Below are 19891 nucleotides of genomic sequence, written 5' to 3'. Positions count from 1 at the left end.
CGGGCAGCCGTAGCCGGGGAGCAGGGCCTGTCAGCAGGGCCATAACTTTCAAATACATGGTTGGAATTACTGCTTAAACATACTCGTGTATAGTAGGGAAAAAACTCATTACCTGAATTTTATGTGAACTGTTGCAGTGGCAGGCGCTGCTACAAAACATTTTGTGACCAAAATTTGTTTCACAAGGTTTATGTTTCCTTGCTAAGGAAAGGAAGAGCAAACAACCCCTTTGCAAAGGATGGTGCTCTCAGAGGGCTTCTGCAGCAGCTCAGTAAGTTTTACAAGGGTCTTTGCTTTCCTCTCCAGTAGCTCCCCTTCCCTTTCCTCCTCCTCCTCCTTCTCCTCCTCCTCCTCCCTGCAACCCTGTCCCTGAGACCTACAACTCCCCAGTTTTCAGTCCCACACCTTTAGCTCAGTGGTTGACTTTGCGCCGAGCAGTGCCGTCATCTTCCGTGATAGATTATGGCATAAATCATCATGAGGATTGGTGTCCTTCGTAACCATCTCACTGAATAAAGGCAAAGTTTTTGCCTTAACTATCCTGTGCCAGTTGCTTTGGGAGAGTCATTTCTGAAAACAGCTTATTTCCTGATACAAGTTCGGTTCATTGATCTCAGACTTGCAAACTTCCAAGTTTTCTGGACCCGTCCCATGTTCTAAAGGAAAATAAACCCATGAAATAGACCAGTATGTACGTTCTGATGGCAATGCATTGAGCAGACTGGTGGGTGGAGGTTCCTGCACTGAACTGAGGGGGGTTTGTTTGGCGTCGCTTGATTTCAACCCCACAAAGGCTGGGGTTAAACGTGTGTGTGTGTGTGTGTATGTTTAACTGGAGGGGCCATCATTTGAGTTGTGTTGTTCCAGTGCTTCTGGATTCCTCCTGACACTTCACATCCGTTGACCTGGTAGTCATTGCAGGGGTCTTGGTGTTGCTCTGGTCTTGCTTTAGGATCTTCATTAGTTTCCAGTGACTTTTTTTTGTTGTGTTTTCATAAACTCTCTTTGTATTATAGACCTGCTTACAGCCATGCATAATATTGCTCTAAACAGAGCAGAAGGCATTTCCCAAAGCATTTACAATTGAAATTATGTTAAATTGTGTGTTTTCTTCTCTGGCTTTGGAACAGATGTTACGCTTCCTTCCCTTCTTGTTCACTTGAAGACCTCAACCACAGCCCATTGCTCCTCACCGATTTGCACCGAACGGTGCCTTGACTCTCCCGGACTGAGCTGAGCCCAACAAAATCCTTCGTGTTGTTGGGATTTGGAGAGTTGCCTCTGAGTTGGCTCCAGCGGGGGGTCGGCACAGCCCATGTCCCCCCGTCCTTCCACGCGGCACTGACACAGTCGTCCTCTTCGGAGACATTATGATTTTGTGCATTTTTCCAGTCTTTTAAACATCTGATTTTCCTTAATAGCACTATAAAATCTTTCTTCTCCTTAGTGGTAATTACTGCTTTTTTTTTCTTCTTCTTTTTTTTTTTGTTAATCCCATATTGGCCTATTATACCTGCTGAATAATCTCTGCTCCTCTTTGCAAAGAGTGCACATTTGCATTTGGAGCTGAGTGGCTAACCTTTTGTGAGCACTGTCTGGTACAAACATTCAGGATTAGTAGCTGGAAATGCAAAGTGCAATAGATGTTTTCCCAGCAATCTACCGAACAGAACCATGTAATTTCATATCACTTGACAAGTTTTTCATTTAGTTCTAAATTAAATTGTCAGTTGGTCATTATTTTCTTTCTCTTTCTTTCTTTCTTCTCTTTTCTTCTCCCCACTATTCACCACAACCCATGGAGCCTTCCCTAGGAAGAATAATTAGGAGAAAAGTGTGTCTCTTAAGTTAGCAGTGATAAAAGCATAGTTTGCCTTTCTAAAAAGAATAGCTTTTTAACAGAGTAGTTAACCCTTGGCATTACTGAAGGCAGTGATGGGTTCTTCAAACCTGAACATTTATAAATTGACTTTGGATACTCCTTTCTGGAGCTCTGGGAAGCAGGAATTATTTCACAGTCTGTATTCAGGAGGTGGACAGATGAGGTGATCAGACTGATCCTTTATTGTCCAATAATTCTTTAGTCAGAAATTCCAGAAAATGTTATTTTAAAGAAGCTGAGATTATTTTTTTTTCATTAAAAGGGGAGCCTTTTAGACTTCTGACCTGTAGTGTAGGCTCTTGTTCTTCCAGTGAAACCTGATTTCATTGTGTGCTCTTCATATTATTTCTTTTTTTCTTAATTCCTCTTATTTTTTGCAGAGCTGATGGAATGGTTTATGTTAAACTCTTGAGGTGTTTCTCCCTCCTGCTGTAAACAGGTTTTCTACTGTAAACAGGTTTTCTTTTTCTATCTAACTTTGGACTTGTTTATCTGCTTGTAGATGCAGTTGCTTTTAGTGGATTTTGGAAGAAGTGTAGGGATCCTATTACTTTTTATTTTCAAGCTGGTTTGTCATGTGGGTTTTTTTAAATTTTTTTGTTTGGTGTTTTTATGAAGCACCCTGATAGGATCCTCCCAATGAAATGGCAGAGAGAACACTCTAATTAAGACATGCTGGGGAAGGGAACTGGTAGCAAACCTTAAACCTACCAAAACACATCAGCTCCCACCTCTGCAAAGTGACTGGTCCCATCCTGGGTTTGTGCAGCTCAAACCCTGCCAAGAAACGGGCTCCTTCCCTGCTGGGGCCACTGCCCGGCCTTAGGTGGCCTCTGTGTTGGTGTAACACATGGGTGTCCTCCAGGACCCCTTAACACCTTCTGCTTGCCCTTCATCTGACCTGGGTTCAGAGCCACAAATCGGTGGCAAAACACTCCTTATCTTCAGCCCGTTCCCCTGAGCCGGCGAGATCCAGCCTTTCTCTGCAGCCAGGGAAGCAAATTAAATGAAGGCAGGATTACCATGATCTCTATGTACATGGGGGATTTGTAGCTTTTGTTAACGACCTTGTTTCGCGGTTGCAGCCATGTAAGACCATTCCCTCCTTAATTTTAAGCAGGGCACTTTCCCTCAAAGCCCTCGTTCTGCGCTGCAGCCCCAGTTTGTCAAAGCACTGACGTTTGAATGTTTGCTTAAGTAGACATACCTGCTGGAGTGCTGTGCTGGGCAGGAACACATTAAAAACCTTCTTAATGACAATGAATCGGGTTGTAACCGTCCCCCATGATCTACCCAGGTGGTTTTTGGTGTAACAATGATATTGGAATGGGTTGTAACCGTCCCCCATGATCTACCCAGGTGATTTTTGTTGTAACCTATAGAAAAATTTTCCATTTCCTTTTTTGTGATTTTATAAAAGGGCTCCTTAACCAGTCCCCTCCACTCTTCCTTGAGAGTCGTCTCAGACAAGCTGTGCATCTTCAGGCATCCCACTTGTTGCGACGTCTCCCTTGGTGTCTATGTCTAAGGAACGCTGACATCCACCTGGGTCACACCAGAGCCTGTTCTCTCCTCAATGTGACTTAGTGAGTTTTGTCTGGCAGTTGTAGGGCCAGAAGAAACCATCCCCTGCTGTGGGCTGCTGCTCCGAGTCTTCTCTTGGCTTCTGTCAAACTGTTCAGGGCTCGGGGTGCTGGTGGAGTCGGCCTGGTTCAGCAGGAAGGTGGTGGTGATGAGGTGCCAGACCAGGTCGTGGTGGTGATCCAGCAGATGTGGGCAGCTCTCCCATCATCAACAGGTGTGGAGAGCTGGGATGGAGGACTTCACCGTGGTGTCAGGCCACGTCGCTGTGCCCACAGCTCACCAGAGATGCTCCCAGCTGGGCTCTCAGCGCCGCTCATCAGGAGGATGCAGTTTTATTGGGATGTCTCCATGGTTGTTATTTTGCTGATTGGATCAGCTGAACTGTTACCCTGATGGGGTTTCGTGCTGCTACAAACGAGCTGTCCTGTGCCAAGGCATCTGTCCCTGCTCCTGACAGCAGTTGCTCAGCGTGATGGGTTGCTTCTCTTTGCACGAGTCTGAATCTGAAGCGACGCTGGTTTTACCAGGCGAGGAGGCCGTCCCTGTCCCCTTCCCCTATCTCTGTATCCAGAAAGCAGGAATGTGGGGGGGGTGTGATGTTGCCATCTTCAGTCAGGTCTGCAGAGACGTTCCCTCACGCCCACCTTATTTTATTTAACGTTTACACGTGGGGTTGGTGGTTGAGAAAGCTGCAGTGGGACATTCCCGGTTTGCAGGGGGCGTCGATGTGTGCAGGTTTATCTGTGAGGCTCTTTCTGCTGCTCCCCATGGGCAGAGCTTTGCCTGTGGCCAAACCTGCCCAAACTCCCTCTTAATCCCACTGAGCAGCTGCCGTCGCCCCAATTGCGGTTACACCACGGGGGTGCCTTGTCCTTTTGGTGTTGGAGGAGCCATCGTTGATGCACCCACTGTGCTGGGACAGTGTGGGGAACCCACGTCACGTCCCTGCCTGTTGCAGCTCCTGTCCTGCAGGAGATGGATGCATTGCAGCAGTTGGCAGCAGCCACGAGCGCTGCAGCAGAGGAAGGATGCTCTGCAGCAGAGGAAGGATGCTCTGCTCAACCATGAAGGACCAGAATGGGGAAGGTACCCAACAAGACCACTAGACTGGTTTGGGGCTTTGGCCACAAAGTGACAATTCAGCTTCTGTCGTCTTGTGGACACCACCAATAACCCCAAGAGAGACTGCAGGGAGGGGGAGAGTTCCCTTAAAATAAAGAGGGGTGCATGGGGAAGGATCTCATCCTTGTGCAGAAGCCTTGGAGCACCTCCTGAGTAGCAGATGGCTGCAGAAGCCCCGGCAGATGAGGAGCCCAACGCTGTCCTAGTGGGGATTGGCATCTTCCAGTAAGTTTAAGGAACTTATCTTATTCCCAGCAACCCCATCACAGTTCCTGCTTCGAGTGGGTAGAAGCGAAACCTGCTTTGGTACTCGAGCTGTCTTCTTGGTGCACAGAGGCTCCTGTACAGTCTATTTTAAGTTCACGGATGATGTTTTCCTCAAGATCTGGTACCCAAAACCTGCCTATTTTTCATTCTTCTTAACACACCTCCTCTCCCGCCCCCGGTGAGCCGCACGCTGCCGGTGACAGCTACTCCATCAGAGTCAGCTCAAGAGTTTGTTGCTCTGAAATGCAAAAAAAAAGTTCTCCCAGTGAATATTTGCTCTAGACGATTTTTCCTCGCCTCCCACTTGCCCTGTTGGTGCCTCAGGGTTTTAAGAAGGAAAACGCATTGTGATGCAGATGTGTTTATTGAAACGGCGGATACAGAAAGGGGAAAATACAAAATGTAAAGCACTTTGCTTCGCAGTGTGAGCAGTGCCCTGGGCTTCCAGCACTGTTAGCTATTTGGGACTGCTGCTTCCCCCAGTCAGGCAGATGCCGGTTATTAACCAGGCTCCTGCTGAGGTCCTATTTTTCCAGTCCATCAGCGAGCTATGCCGAGAGGAGGGATCTTCTTAAAAAGGAAAGGTAAGGCAGAAAATCTGCTGCTGTCTTCAAGCTCTCTCCCAAGCGGTCAGAGTCTGTGGGAATGATACCTAAAAGCTGAGAGAGCAGTCAGGATTTTTTATTGTTTCCATGGAGACTGACATTACAGCGGTTCCCTGCTTGGTTTTCAGCCCCCGAACCCGGTGCCGTCCCCCTGCCCGTGCTCTGCAGGTGTCCCCTGTCCCCGGGATCAGCCCTGGGTTCTCCCACGCAGGATGAGCAGAGATGGAGCATCAGGGCCACCAGGAGCTCCTCGCAGGAGAAACGAGCTGTCTGTGAGGAGGCAGAAGAAAAGAGAAGCCAGTTGTGCTTGGACAGCCCAGACAAACTCCGACGCTGCTGCGGGCTGAGGGCGCAGCGACGCGGAGCTGTGGATGGAGAGCTGCTGGTGAAGAGCTCCTGACAGGCTCTGTGTCCACCTCAGCCACAGCATCACACACGGGGACCGTGGGGCTCTGCCCTCGGGCCACAGCCTTGTCTCCCGCTCGGCTTTCCAAGACAAGGAGCAATGAGCTGTGTCTTCCCTGCGTCACCGCTCTCAACGAAGGCGGAATCTTGATAATGTTTGTGGTGGCTGGGATAAATACCTTGTGCTCGTTCGTTAATGACTGCCCTCACTGCCTTAATGGGTGCTCTGTTTCTGCTGAGTTTTGCTGTGATTTATTCCGCTGTATTTAATAAAGGGATTTTTCTTACTGCTTTCGGCAGTACTTGATCGGTAATAACAACTATTGACAAAGGTCAGCACAGGCTTATAAATTCGAGCCGATGCTATGAACATAATGAAATGTCCTCTCTTCACATTTAATACAAACGATAATAAATATGAATTTCCATCTCTTAGCTCGAGGCCTTCGTGTCCCGGGGACTCCTGGCTGAGTGATGCTGACGGAGGGGCTGCAGGGCTGAGCTCTGTCTGTCTGTCCCGTTCCCATGGCTGCTCGCTCCTCGGGGGCACAAAACAGCAGAGACAGGCAGTGCTCAGCTCTCTTCTGCCTTTTTTGGGTACTGTCATCTTCATCCCAATAGCACGTTCCTCTCTCTGACATGTCATTAAACAGCTGCTGCTTTTATCCTCATGTCCAGCAAAGCAGTTCTGAGAAAGCAGAGGCTCCTGGGGGTCCCGGTGCCAGCTCTGCCCAGTGCAGCCCCAGAGCAAAAACCCCCTTCCATGCTGAAGAAAAACCCCTCCTGCTTAAAAAGATAAAGAAAATCATGTATCCCAGACACCGTGATCTCAGTAATGGTCCTTCTGGATCCGTTGTGGCCTCCTGGGCTGGAGGGGTCCCTCTGGGAGGGCTCCCCCTGCACCGAGGGAGCTGGTACCGTGGTGCCCAGCCCTGGGACGTGGGTGCCTGGGACATGGGTGCCTGGGACAGTGGCCTTTCTCCAACCTCCTGCAACTTGCCTGTCTCCTGCACTTGTTATTTTATGGAAAATCAAAATCGTCATTTACTTCCCTGCGATGAAGGCTTCTGGCTTTTTTTATCTGTTACTTTTTAACCTGTCGTTTTGTTTTATCCGGCAAAGTTTAATTTTCTATTCTTCCCTCACTCCGCTTTTCCCTCTTTTGTCAGCAAGTTCTTTGTTGTTGTTATTTCCTGCACCGGCACCTGTACCTCTCCCTTGCTGGCTGTGTGATACTGTAGCTCCTGTGTGAATGCTAATTTACCACTTTGGATTTAAAAATTTATAGGAGGTACCTGCTCCTGGGAGGGGCTCCTGCTGCCGAGATGTTTCTCCGCGTCTGGATGCATTCATTTTCAATAACTGTTCCTAGGCAGATTATACCCAGCTTTTGCTGACAGAATTATTTGACAGCATCCCTTGATATTTCAGCATCTAGTAAAGAGCCAGAATCCTGAGGATATTTTGCAGTTTGTTTTCTCTTTAATCTGTTCTCTTTGTTGCTGAGAGCAGGAAATAGATTGTGTGGCTCTTAGCCTTGATAACGTCATGGTAACGTCCATCTTATTTGATCTGAAACCATTAAGCGTTGAAGGAAGACAGAGGGAAAATAACAGAGGGAGGGCGAGCATTGAACCAAATAATTGTATAAATGCCAAACTAAAACCAGTCTCAGCCCCTGTGCGATGTCCTTTTGCCGGGAATTAGGGAGATGTATGTTCCAAGTAATGGATTTTACCGAGGGTGGTGGTGGGGAGGGAGATGAGTAAAGCGTACGTCCATCAGATCTCACCAACGTTGGGGAGGTACCACTTAAAGAGTAGCCTTGCTTTTTCAAATGACTGGACCTCGTCAGCTGAAATACAGTATATATTGAAAACCCTTGAGAGCTAAAGATTTTGTTCATACGCACTCTTCCCCTCCACTTCATGTTAAGACTTGTTTTAATTATTTCCATGGGAAATGGCAGTCTGGTTTGCCTCTTTTTGTTCCCATGCTGGCCCAGCAGAAGTCAGTGATTTATTTGTTGTGGGAAGGGGACCTGCCCTCCACCGGTGCTGCAGCTGCTGGCTCCGAGTTGTCCCCGGCCCCTGGAGACTGGGGACACCTCGGGAAGGTTCCTGAGCTGTTCCTTGCCCAGGGCAGCAAAGTCACCACCAAAACCAAACAGCAGCCTTCGTTTCTCAGTGCTCGTTTGGCGCAGGTATGAAGAGCTGCCCAAGGAGATGGACAAAGGCAAATTGACTCGTGGCTCCTTCTCAAAGGAATTGTCAATTTATTGCTGTATCATCCAAATATTTAATACAGGACAGGGATGGCCTCAATGTGAGGGGTTTGTCTCAGAGCAGGACTGCCCAGGAGCAGTTACATCTGCTGAGGAGAGAAGGTGAAAATTGTGTTTAGCAAACAGAAAGGTAAACTAAAAGTGTGGATTTTTAAGCGACTCTTGGAAAGTTCACCCAGCACTGTAGGCTGGCTTGGGTCCGGATGGCAGCCCAGGAGCCTGGAGCTCTGCTGAGGGGATGCCTTACCTCGGGTTTTGTAGCTGGTGCCGAGTTGGGGCCACCATAGAAGACATTATTGCTATTAAGGCTGATTGTTTAATGCTGTTTTATTTTGCACTGGCTGCAGCCACGTGTTTGATTCTTGCGAGGGCATCCTCTGGGGGACGTGTGGGAGAATTCACCAGCAAAATACCAAATCCCCTCCTGGCTGAGTAACGTTTTCTTAGTGCAGTAAAAGCACCCCGTGCTGCGCCGTGCGTGGCACAGAGCACACGCGTGTGAGGAGCCCCTGGTGAAAACAGGGGCAGGAACTGGAAACCAAACTCAACCAGGACTCGGAGGGTACTTTGAAGTCGCTTCTTCCCCCTGCAAATAAATCACTGACACGTAGCAGTGAATGGAGCACTGAGCCCTTCCTTTCTTTACACGTCTCTGAGAAGCAAAGCAAGTGGGAATTTGCAGGAATCGCCCGGCTCGAGGGATGAGGGAAGGGGGAAACATGACAGCAGCTTGTCGGAGCCCCGTGCTGCGTGATTGATGGTGGTTTCTCATTGCAGTTTCCTGCTTTTTCAACTTCACCACCCCATCTGGGATTGTGCTGTCACCAAATTACCCTGAAGAATACGGGAGCAGCTTGCACTGTGTTTGGTTAATTATAGCTAAGCCCGAGAGCCGGATTCACTTGGCTTTCAATGATTTTGACGTGGAGCCCCAGTTTGATTTCCTAGCCGTGAAGGACGGGGGCACGGCCGAATCGCCGGTGCTGGGGACCTTCTCAGGAAACCAGATCCCCTCCTCTCTGACCAGCAGCGGTCACGTAGCCAGGCTGGAGTTCCAGACCGACCACTCCATGGAGAAGAGAGGCTTCAACATAACCTTCACCAGTAAGTGCCCGATCCTTCCTTCTAGTTTTCATTTCAAGCTCTTAAGTTCTTTTCGGAGACTAACGGTAAGAGTTTGATCTCACTAAAACCATGGCAAATCCAGAGTAAGTCTGCAAATTGGGGATTACTTGAGATTTGCAGTTGGATAATTGAGGATTGGTTTCAAGCTTAGAGCCGATGGCGCAAGTTCTTCCTGGCTGTGAGGTTTAAGTGTTGTCCAGTGGTGAAAGGAAGAGTTTGTCCCTGGATTATCTGTCCCTGGAGCAGTCAGGTTCCTGCTCTCCCACCAGCCTGCAGCTTGCCCTCTGATACAGGCTTTCTGCTTCCCCTCATTCTGCTCAGTGAGGTGAGATGGGGCTTCCCGGGCGGCTCGATGCAGATCAGGAAGAGCTATTAGATCTGGGAAGGTTGTGTTCATCACTCAGTGCTATCACCTCTTGCTGACACCTAAAAGCATGCGAGACTTTGAAGATAAAAGGAAACATGTAGCAATGTCTTATAATGTAAAGCGTTGAAACTTCCACAGATGTATTTGGCTTCACGTAAGTCCAGTCTTCAAATCTCAAATGAATGCTATGGTAATTTTATCCTCATATTGTCCTATAATTTTCTAAAGAGCGTTATTAAACCTATTCAGCAGAACTGATAAATGACTTTGTTATAATAGCCTTTAGTGGCACAGTTGAATTAATAGCCTTTCTAGCTGTGATTGCAAATCCTCTATTTAAAAAAAAAATAAAATTGGAGGCCTTAAGAAATCATTTGCCATGGCAGAGCAGGCTGAAGGCTCATCAGATGAAGGAGCCGGTGTGTGGTAATGTCACATACCCAGGACTGAGCCCCACATCCTGCGAGCAGGGAGACATCTCATCCAGAAGCTCTGGTGGTACCTCCAGGTGCATCTCTGGTACATTAGGTACCCGTGTTGGGAGTCGGGGCTGTCTCCTGCACGAAGAGGTTTAAGCCAAATTTTTAGTTGTTGTAAACGACTCTTAGCTACACCTGAATTAATCTGTTCCGACGGCTTGAACCAGCAAAAGGGAGCTCCTGAGCCTGTCTCTGACACCTCAGCATCCTTTCCTTCAGCTTAGGTAAGAGAGGAGACAACATATTGCTGCAAGGGACAGGTACCAGAGCACAAGGAACAGATGCAGCCCGTGTTTTCCCCTTTAGCAGTGTGTGTAACAAGACATTGTAAGAGTAACGACGCTCTGCAGGAAATCCAGAACTCGTCTGAGTTTGGTCAAGTACATTAAAGATACTAAAAGCATGTGTGTGTAATTAATCTGGAGGCTTTAATCTTTCATTTGCTGCTCATCTCTGAAGACCACCTCCCAGCATATGAAGATATAGTACATAATTATGCACTTAATGGGGAATTAAGGCTATAGACTTATTTTCTGATTGGTTGGCTGGCCCAGTTTTTAACTGCTGGAAAAGGGCAAGCCTTTAAACAATGTTGTGTGTCTGTGCAATTCCACACACAACTTTGCAACACCTGGAAAGGTAATTGCTCTGTGTCCTTTGCTTTATCCTGGTAACGATGACAAGCAAGGTTGGGGACTGTGTGGCAGTCAATCATAGAATGTGCTGAGAAGACCCTTACTTTTAACCACAGGGCCTTAAAGCTTTCAGTTTTTCTCATTAATGTTAATTTATGTCCTCTCTATGCATCTGCAGGCAGTGCGGTAGAGTTTTTTAAAATCTTTCTCCATTTTGAGTATTTGTGCATTTTCATACGTGAAAGATTGCTAAGATAATTAGGTTTTACAGGCTCTTTTTCGGCACCGCTTGGACGCGAGTGGCTTTAATCTCATCCTTCCTCTCGGAGTTTGTGGCTGAACAGGCAGGGAACAGAAAAATCGAAGTGATTTCAACTAGATGTAAAGTTGGATGATGGGAACAGGTACTTGGGTGTCTCAGCAGCTTAGAGGGGATGTGGTGACATGATTTCTGCCATTTCTCGTCCATGCAGAACACAGTAGCCCTGCTGGGATCAGGGTGGCCCAAATTCAAGTCCATGGGGTTTGGTGTTCCCTGTGAGGAAGGTCCCCTACGTAGGGGCAGGGTGGAGTGCTGTTGTCTGTATTGGAAAGACATGAAACCATTGTTTAATTCCGAAGTTTATGGTCTAACGTATATATTTCTGAATTGGGCAAAGGTGGGGGAAACAAGTCACTCCCTGTTCTCTCTTTTCTTTCCCCCTCAGCCTTCAGGCACAACGAGTGCCCCGACCCCGGCGTGCCCGTCAACGGGAAGCGCTTCGGTGACAGCCTCCAGCTGGGCAGCTCCGTCTCCTTCCTCTGCGACGAGGGCTTCATCAGGACCCACGGCTCAGAAACCATCACCTGCATCCTGAAGGAAGGAAACGTGGTCTGGAACAACGCCGTGCTCAGATGCGAAGGTAAATGTTACTGTCTTTCCCACTAGTCTGTGCGTGCTTAGGGAACATAGTCCCTCGTGTTTTGGGGGAAAAGCATGGTAAATTCGTCTATCAAGGTCCTGGTCAGGTAACCCATAGTGAAGAGACACAGGGCTGGCCTTCTGGGAGACCTTTTGCTGTCGTGTGGGCAGAGGAATTTGCTGTTGAGAGCTGAAGGGCTGGTGGACCCTCAGCTCTGGGTTCTGGCCAGGACGTCACGCAGCTCTGGGAGGTGGTGTCTGCGCAGGGGAGTTTGCTCAGAGGGAGGTGCTGGTCCAATAATCACTGAGCACCAAATTCTGTTTTCTGATTTTTTTTGTGAAGTGAATGACGGGGATTATTTTTATCAGCTCGGTTCTTGTTACAACAGGTATTTTTCTAATAACAATAATAAAAGGCTTTGATTTACTGATGACTAAAAGCTTCGCTGCTTCTCTTGTCACGAAGGGAATTAAAGAACAGAGAGTGGCAATATTTTTTTCTGTCCCGATGTTTGACACTTGTAAAATGTATAATATTTATATAATGAAAGAAGCAAAAAGTACAGATCTGACTGTGAAAAGAGAACTCCTGGCTGCAAACATTTGCTCACACACACCTTTGCTGTGTCTCTGTCCATGTGGTGCATCCCTCCCATCGAGTGGAGAGAGAGAAATTTTGCATTTACATTTCTCTGCCACAAGAGCACCAGTAGCCCACCTAGAAATGAGGGAGATGGATTGAATTAAAGGCTTTAATGTGGATTTCAAAGCTTTTTCCTGGTCTTCTGAAGCTTCTGCTATGGAAAAGAGAAGTGGAGAAATAGCTTGATAGAAGTGAAAAGCCTCCCTGTTCTCTTTGCTCTCAGGGAAGTGATGCCCTGCGCTGGTATTTACAGCAATGTGAATAACAAGTGCTTTGCTATTGAGAAATGGTCCTGTAATATTGAGAAATAATTTCAGTAATTGCTCATACATTGTTCAAGTGGATGAGCAGTAGAAATCGCACAATCTAGTCCATTGTCTTTCAGATTGAAAGAAGAATGTGTCAATTGTGTTCACTAACTTTTTGTAATAAGAAGCTGGACTTTTTTATATTCTTGGGTAATTTTTCTTTCGCAAGCAGCTGACAATAAAACATCTATAGGTTTGATTCAGGGTTTCCATTACTTTCACAAGTATGAACCATTAAGTTTATGTATCTGTAAGTGTACATGAAGAAACATCTCAGTGATGGATCCTGCAAAGCGCTGAGCAGGGCGAGCACAAACTCACACAACAGACACACTTTTCCATCCCATTTGATTTTTTTAGAGGCCAATATGTTGCAATTATTTAGGGCTATAGAATTTTCTACCTCTGGTCTGTCAGATCCAGTGTCCTTTTTCCAGAAAAGATAGTAATATGTCTTGAGCTGCTGCTGCTGGCACAAGGGACCACAATGTGGAATAAATGCCATAGTCTTATGATGTCCCTTGTGGAACAGAAGACATGACTCAATTACCAGAGATATGAAAGATTTTCTGGCACCTGCAGCTGCTGAAATGCAAACTGACCTTGCAGTTTTCTCTGGTTTTATAGCTAATAATCATTATACCCTGTCCCCTTAGAGTCACTGCACAAGGTCAGGCTGCTGACTCCCTGTACAGGTACAGTAGCAGGCTGCTGCATCTTCACTTTAAGCTAAAAAAGCAGGTTTTTACCAGCCAGTGTCATGATTTAATTAGGTTCTGATTGTTTCTCATGTGTTAAAAATAATAATGCATGAAAAATTGCAGGGCAGGGGGGGACTGCGTGGCAGGGAGGGGTATGTGTGATGGTGGCACAGCTTCTGTGATGCTCTTCCCCTGACCCCTGTGGTTTCCCTTGTCCCCAGCGCCCTGTGGGGGCCACCTGACGTCTCCCAGTGGAACCATCCTGTCCCCGGGCTGGCCCGGCTTCTACAAGGACTCCCTGAGCTGCGCGTGGGTCATCGAGGCCCAGCCGGGCTACCCCATCAAGATCACCTTTGACAGGTGCTCACCTTCTCCAAAGTTTCTTATTTGCATTTATTATTTCTTGGGGGTGGTTCCAGCCGTGGGGAGCTGCAGCCACCCCCGGCGGAAAAGAGAACCATCAGCTCAGGGCTGTGTTTGGCAGCGAGTCTCTCTCTTTATTTTTTTTATTAACTCCTGGCAAGACATTAAAATTCAGCAAACGTTCAAGGAAGAAAAGGTGGAAAATGGTGATTTTTTTCCCTTTTTCTTGACTACCTCCTGCTAATTTGCGGTGCTATTTTAGACACAGGTAGGACACATTTTTGGAGGCTGAGCTCCCCCGTGCTCAGCTCTCCGGGGAGGAGTCTCCTGACGTGCCCTGGATTTCTCTGTCTGAGGAAGGCTGTGCTTTCCTGAACCTGGGTCTCTGTGTCTGAGAGGTGGTTGTTCATGTAGAGTGAGACACTTCTTGCTGCTGAGAGTGCTCGGTGTCTGCAGGTGAAGGATCAGAAAGAAGCCAAAATGTGTAGGAGGGGAATGAGGTGTTACAGAATCACAGGATTATATGGGTTTGGAAGGCCCCTCATGGTCTTTGTAGCCCTTTGCTGTATCCTCTCCAGCAGTTCCCTGTCCTTCTGGAACTGGGGAGCCCAGAACTGGACAAGGGAGATGTTCTCAGGGAGATGCTCATCCTGCCAAAGGTCGGGCAGCAGAGATGGACCTGCGTATTGCCCCGTGGGCTGTGCTGCCTCCTGGTCATCAGGGCACATTCAGGACTGCAATAAAGAGAAATTAGCCGTGCTGGTTTTCCACAGATGTATTCTCATGTCCCTTTCAGATTCAAGACAGAGGTGAATTATGACACCCTGGAAGTGCGAGATGGCCGCTCCTATTCCTCCCCGTTGATAGGTGTCTATGATGGGACCCAGGTGCCCCAGTTCCTCATCAGCACCAGCAACTACCTCTACCTCCTCTTCACCACTGACAAAAGCCACTCTGACATAGGCTTTCAGATCCGATATGAAAGTAAGTGCAAGTTATTCATGTAATTATGCTCTCTCCAGCAGCACAATGGACTCAATCAGGGGCCATCATTGGCCTTGCCTCTCCCCTCACCAGGCAGTTAGTGCCATTACAGTGATTGGGGAATGCAAGTGAAGGAGCAGTTTCTGCTTTTCAACCATCTTGGGTGTTTAGAGGAGGGTTGTTGTTTTTTTTTATTTTAGCATCTAAAGAATATTATAGATTTTAGGAGGCAGAGCTGAGTTCCTCTGCCCGTTTCATCCTCTTACTTTGGGGATAATCAGTAGGACTTTGCGTGAGCTCGGAGGAGGAGATGGACTTTCCCCCGGGCTGCCCCTCGCAGGGGGCTCTGTGGCCACCAAGGGCTCTGACACCAGTGGGTTTGTTTGCCACAGCTGTGAAGCTCCAGTCTGACCACTGCTTGGACCCGGGGATCCCGGTGAACGGCCAGCGCCACGGGAACGATTTCTACGTGGGAGCTCTGGTGACCTTCAGCTGCGACTCGGGCTACACCCTGAGCGACAGCGAAGCCCTGGAGTGTGAGCCCAACTTCCAGTGGAGCCGGCCCCTGCCCAGCTGTGAGGGTAAGGGGGGCAGGAGGTAACACCCACAGGAGATGGCAAAGCAAAGCAGCAGTCATGAGGTTCACAGTGACATTTGATTTGTGTATATGTTGATTATTTTGATGGGTTGGGCTGTTTTGACATGCAGAGCTGATATTCTTCCAGTTGATGATGGGGTTTGAATTCTTTAATTCTTTTTTCTTTTGTTTTGGTTTTTTTTTTTTGCAGCTCTATGTGGAGGTTACATCCGTGGTTCCAGTGGTACCATCTTATCCCCAGGCTTCCCTGATTTTTATCCCAATAACTTGAACTGCACGTGGACCATAGAAACATCGCATGGAAAAGGTGAGAAGCTTCGAGTGGTCTTCGAGGTGGACTTGGAGGGTCGTGGTCAGTGGGAGACAAGTGCTCTTGGTGGTGATGGGTACCCATGACCAGTTGCCATTCTTGCCACCACCCAGATGTTGTCTCTGGACAAGATGCAGAGGTGTTTGGTGTTGCATCTCTTAATCCCTTGGAAGTGGAGAGGATTAAGAGGGAAGGATGGTCCCATATCAAAGCCACAGATCTGAGAGCCCATACCAGGTGTTATTGTTGGTTTCAGAGCTTTGTGGCAGTATCCTCTGGCCAGTTAGCTGGTATTTGGATATTGTTGTATTTAGATACCCAGTATTTGGCTACTTGCTACTGGTAGTAAAGCCCCATGGAGGAAGGGTGAGCTGCCACCAACACCACTACAGTAACATTTGGCCCTTGGTAGCACTTTCAGCCTTTTTTTTTGTTGCGGTGCTGGATCCTGTCTGTATAACATTTTACAGATGGAGAAGTGGAAGCGTGTAGTAAATCATTCCCAGACATGGGGCAGAGCTCAGGCTCTCGGTTCCCAGCTCTGTCCTAGTTCTGCAGCTCCCATCTCCCCACGAGCAAGGAGTGTTACCAGCAAAGTGCAGATCTATTTAGTCCAATCTCCTCTGCAGCCCAGGCCCATCTTTTGTCTTGGAGGAAAATTTCAAGAAAACGTATCATTGACGATTAGAGAGCAAGTTTTATGTACAAGTGCAGGAGGTAATTTCTCCTGATCCAGTCAGTATCTGCCTGGGGTAAGCACAAAGGGTATAAACCCTTTATGTAACTTTATGCTCTCCTATATTACTGTCTCATCGTACCGGATACCAGCACGACGGGAGCTATCATCAGCCAATTTTGCAAATACCATTTGTATTACAGCAAATAAACTTGTCAATGAACAGCACAGTGCATTAAGGGAACCATCACACGCTGTGAAAAGTATTCTGTTGAGTAGCAGCAATCCACTCTTCATTAATCCACTCTGCCTGGGATTCGGCTCGCCGATGAGACACGGCATTATCCGGTAGCTAAGCTAAGCACAATGCAGAGAGCTGACACTCTTTTATAGGAGAAAGTGAACCTCTGATGGCCTGGGTGCTTTTATGCCGACATCAGAAGAAAGTCTTCTGAGCCAGCTAAGCAGAGCTCGACAAAACCACCGTGCATTTTGAGCTACAGAGGTGCGCTGTGCCTGAGCAACGCCGAGGGCTTTTTGTCCCCTGTCCTGTAAAAGATCCTGCTGGGGCCATTTTGTGGCACAGCCCTGAGAACAGTTCAGTGGCAGGCAGTTCTGCATCATCCGAAGAATCCAGCCCTGGATGTGACCACCTGGAGCTGGACCGTGTTTGTCACACTGAGAGGAGCTGCCCTAAGACAGGCTGACATAGCACTTAGAGACATGGTTTAGGGATGGGGTTTTATCAGAGTTAGGTTGACAGTGGGACTAGATGATCTTAAAGGTCCCTTCCAGCCTGGACAATTCTATGATTCTATGTTGAACTCTCTGAAAAGCTGGTCCAAGCTTCCATGCTCTGAAGCCCATCAGATTTTTCAGAAATCCTGGCTTTAGCTACAGGTAACAAATATTAGAAAATCAAAGTGTGAGCTCTTCTGTAAATGCAGCTCATTGCAGTGAAAATTCACAGGCCTCTTTGACAAGAACTTCAGCTCTTCTTACCTATCGGGTTGTGCTGGAAGGGTGAGGATAAGCTTCTGAGAAAAGAAGTTGAGTGTTTGGTATAGAAGAATCTCTTACTTCATTGAAAAGGAGCGTGTTTGTGTTGAGAAGAATCTCTTACTTCATTGAAAAGGAGCATGTTCATGTTGTTTTGTTTGGTATTTTCATCTCTTTCCTTACCCTCTGCTGGTGTCCTCCCTTCAAGGTTGGTCTCCACAAGCTCCTTAGGAATGAACTGCAGCAGAGGGTGGGATCTGGTGTCCTTCTGCAGGGCAGTGGCTGCGGTGGCAGCGCTTTGTCCCCATCCAGAATCACCTTTTCTGCCTTTGTGGAGTTTTCTGGGCTGGGGGAGCTGCATCCAGGGAGCTGCTTGGGGGCAGGAGATCTCCAAATGCAGTTAGAGGTTTGGGGCGAGAGGAGAGGGTTGATAGAGGACATTGTCAAGTTGTAATAAGCTGGTGTGTAGCCGTGTTATGTGTCAGGGAGACCTCCCCTGCCTCGTCCCTGTGGGTCGGGCTGGTTGTTTATTTACCAGCGCGATGGGAGAGGAGACGAAGAAAGAAAAGTCTCCTTTTTAATGTTTTGTGAAAGATGCTGAAATGTATTTAGATGCTGGGCTGTGCTGGTGGGAGCGTGTGTACACACACAGCTATGTACACACACACACGTATGTACACACAAACACATATGTACACACACACAGGTATGTACACACACACACACGTACTACCCATCCCTCCTCTTGCAGCACTATTCTGTCTGTCTTAGTCATCCCCTTTCCCTGCTGTCTCTGTGTTGAACTGCTGTGTAATGCATTGCAACGAGCTTCTCCCCGCTCCTCTCAGCATCCCTGCAGCGTTCCTTCTCCTTCCTCAGCAGAGAGCAGTGGCACAGAGTGATCCCGAGTCAGGGCAGTAGCTGCTGAAATGGAACGAATTTAGTCCTTGGGGAACAGAAGAGTCTTTAGAAAAGGTGTCAGGGACCCTGTTCCCAGCTCACCCCGTGGGCAGCACACTCGCTGTGCGGCATCTCCTCGCCGTGCTCTGTCCTTGTCTTTCAGCTCCCTCTTCTCGGGGACCAGTGGGTGAACCAGGGACCAGTGGGTAAATCTGGGGTTTGTTAAACCCAGAAGCTTTAACAGATCTGCCGTGAGCAGGATTATCCCAAGCAGGGGATATATTTACATGACTTAAATCATAGACTCATAGACTCATAGAATGGTTTGGGTTGGAAGGGACCTCAAAGATCATCGAGTTCCAACCCCCCTGCCCTGGGCAGGGACACCTCCCACTAGAGCAGGTTGCTCAAGGCCACATCCAGCCTGGCCTTGAACCCCTCCAGGGATGGGGCAGCCACAGCTTCTCTGGGCAGCCTGTTCCAGTGTCTCACCACCCTCATAGTAAAAAATTTCTTTCTGATATCTAATCTGAATCTTTTTTCTTCCAGTTTAAAACCATTTCCCCTTGTCCTATCATTACCCTTCTTGGCAAAGAGTCCCTCCCCAGCTCTTCTATAGGCACCCTCAATGTTTGCTATTGCACCTGATTTTTCTTTTTCTACTTTTTAAGTTTCCCACATCCCCTTCCACTAATACCTTCCTGCTTGGGCTTGCAGCACGGCTGCTGTCCCAGCCCTGGGAAGTCCTTCATCTCCCATAAAATAGAGTTCAGGGCTTGTCCCTCCCCGGGATGGGGGATGTTCCCTGCCAAGGCCGTGACCGAGCAGGGACAATCTGCATCACAAAAGCCAATCTCAAGTTATTCACCCCCAGATCTTTATGAACATCTCGCACGTGGCCGGCACACGAGTCCCCTAATTGAAACAAGTTGGTTGTTACAGGAGTTATTTTTATGTGACTGCAGACACTGATTTACTTTATGGACTCGTGAGCTGTACAATTTGAGTTTAAAAGCAGCTTAATTTTAAAGGTATTTAAACGTTTAAAGAGAGACTATTATTTTTAATCTGAGAACTTCAAAGTGATTTCTCTTCCCTATAATTTGTTTTGTTGTTTCTTTTACAGAGAATGGTAGAAAAAAAACCCTGCATTTGCAGAGGCATTTTGTGCCACAGTAAATCTCAGACCAGAGCAAAGGTTTAATCAGAGTCACAAATTCTTTAAAATGAGTTTGTAATTAGCCCTTGTGGCTACGGTTGCCCAGCCCTTAACTGGCTCTGCTGCTGGAGAGGCTTGTGCCCTGTGATTGGGGTTGTTATGTTGAAAGACGTGGAGTCGGGGGCTGCCCTCCCCGTTCTGGGGACTGAATTATGCTTGTGTTTCTCTGCCGGTGTGTTGATTTCGGTGGAGTGATGTTGTTTCTGTTTCCAAGATTGGGCTTTGTAAAGGCGAGGGTATAAATTTACTGTCAGTTGATAAACAGGGAAAACTTAAGACATTTTGTATTCACTGCATCTCACCAAGCTCTCAGGCCAAAGCAGGTCATAGCTATTTCCAATTGACTGTGCTGCTGGTGAGAATAATAAGCATTTGGAAACTTAGATGTTTCTTACTTTCGTGGAGTTCTGCAGGGGAACAAAAAATTTTCTGCCAGGCTCCGTGTAATATTTACCTGGATATAAGAAAGGAATTGTGAGAGTCGAGACCCCTTTGGGTCATCACTAAGCAGTGGGTCACACAAATCCTGAGGAT

The 19891-nt window shown here is 47.6% G+C and overlaps 1 protein-coding gene across 5 annotated transcripts in view; it reads left to right on the top strand.

The window, feature by feature from the left end:
- The window catches only part of LOC106890635 (CUB and sushi domain-containing protein 2-like), a 291319-nt gene that overhangs the window by 182611 nt on the left and 88817 nt on the right, over window positions 1-19891 (top strand). For 4 of the 5 annotated variants that reach the window (XM_014946585.1, XM_014946583.1, XM_014946587.1 and 1 more), the window contains 6 exons: window positions 8927-9253; window positions 11463-11657; window positions 13530-13668; window positions 14468-14655; window positions 15048-15236; window positions 15444-15560. In XM_014946585.1, coding sequence (XP_014802071.1) covers window positions 8927-9253; window positions 11463-11657; window positions 13530-13668; window positions 14468-14655; window positions 15048-15236; window positions 15444-15560 — 1155 coding nt within the window. The remainder of the gene's footprint in view (window positions 1-8926; window positions 9254-11462; window positions 11658-13529; window positions 13669-14467; window positions 14656-15047; window positions 15237-15443; window positions 15561-19891) is intronic. The other variant, XM_014946584.1, reaches the window with a different exon arrangement.

The sequence above is a fragment of the Calidris pugnax genome, unplaced genomic scaffold, assembly GCF_001431845.1.
Source record: "Calidris pugnax isolate Ruff unplaced genomic scaffold, ASM143184v1 scaffold113, whole genome shotgun sequence".
Classification (NCBI taxonomy): Eukaryota; Metazoa; Chordata; class Aves; order Charadriiformes; family Scolopacidae; genus Calidris; species Calidris pugnax.
The sequence above is the reverse complement of the archived record's forward strand: the minus strand, read 5'-3'. Positions and strand labels throughout refer to the sequence as shown.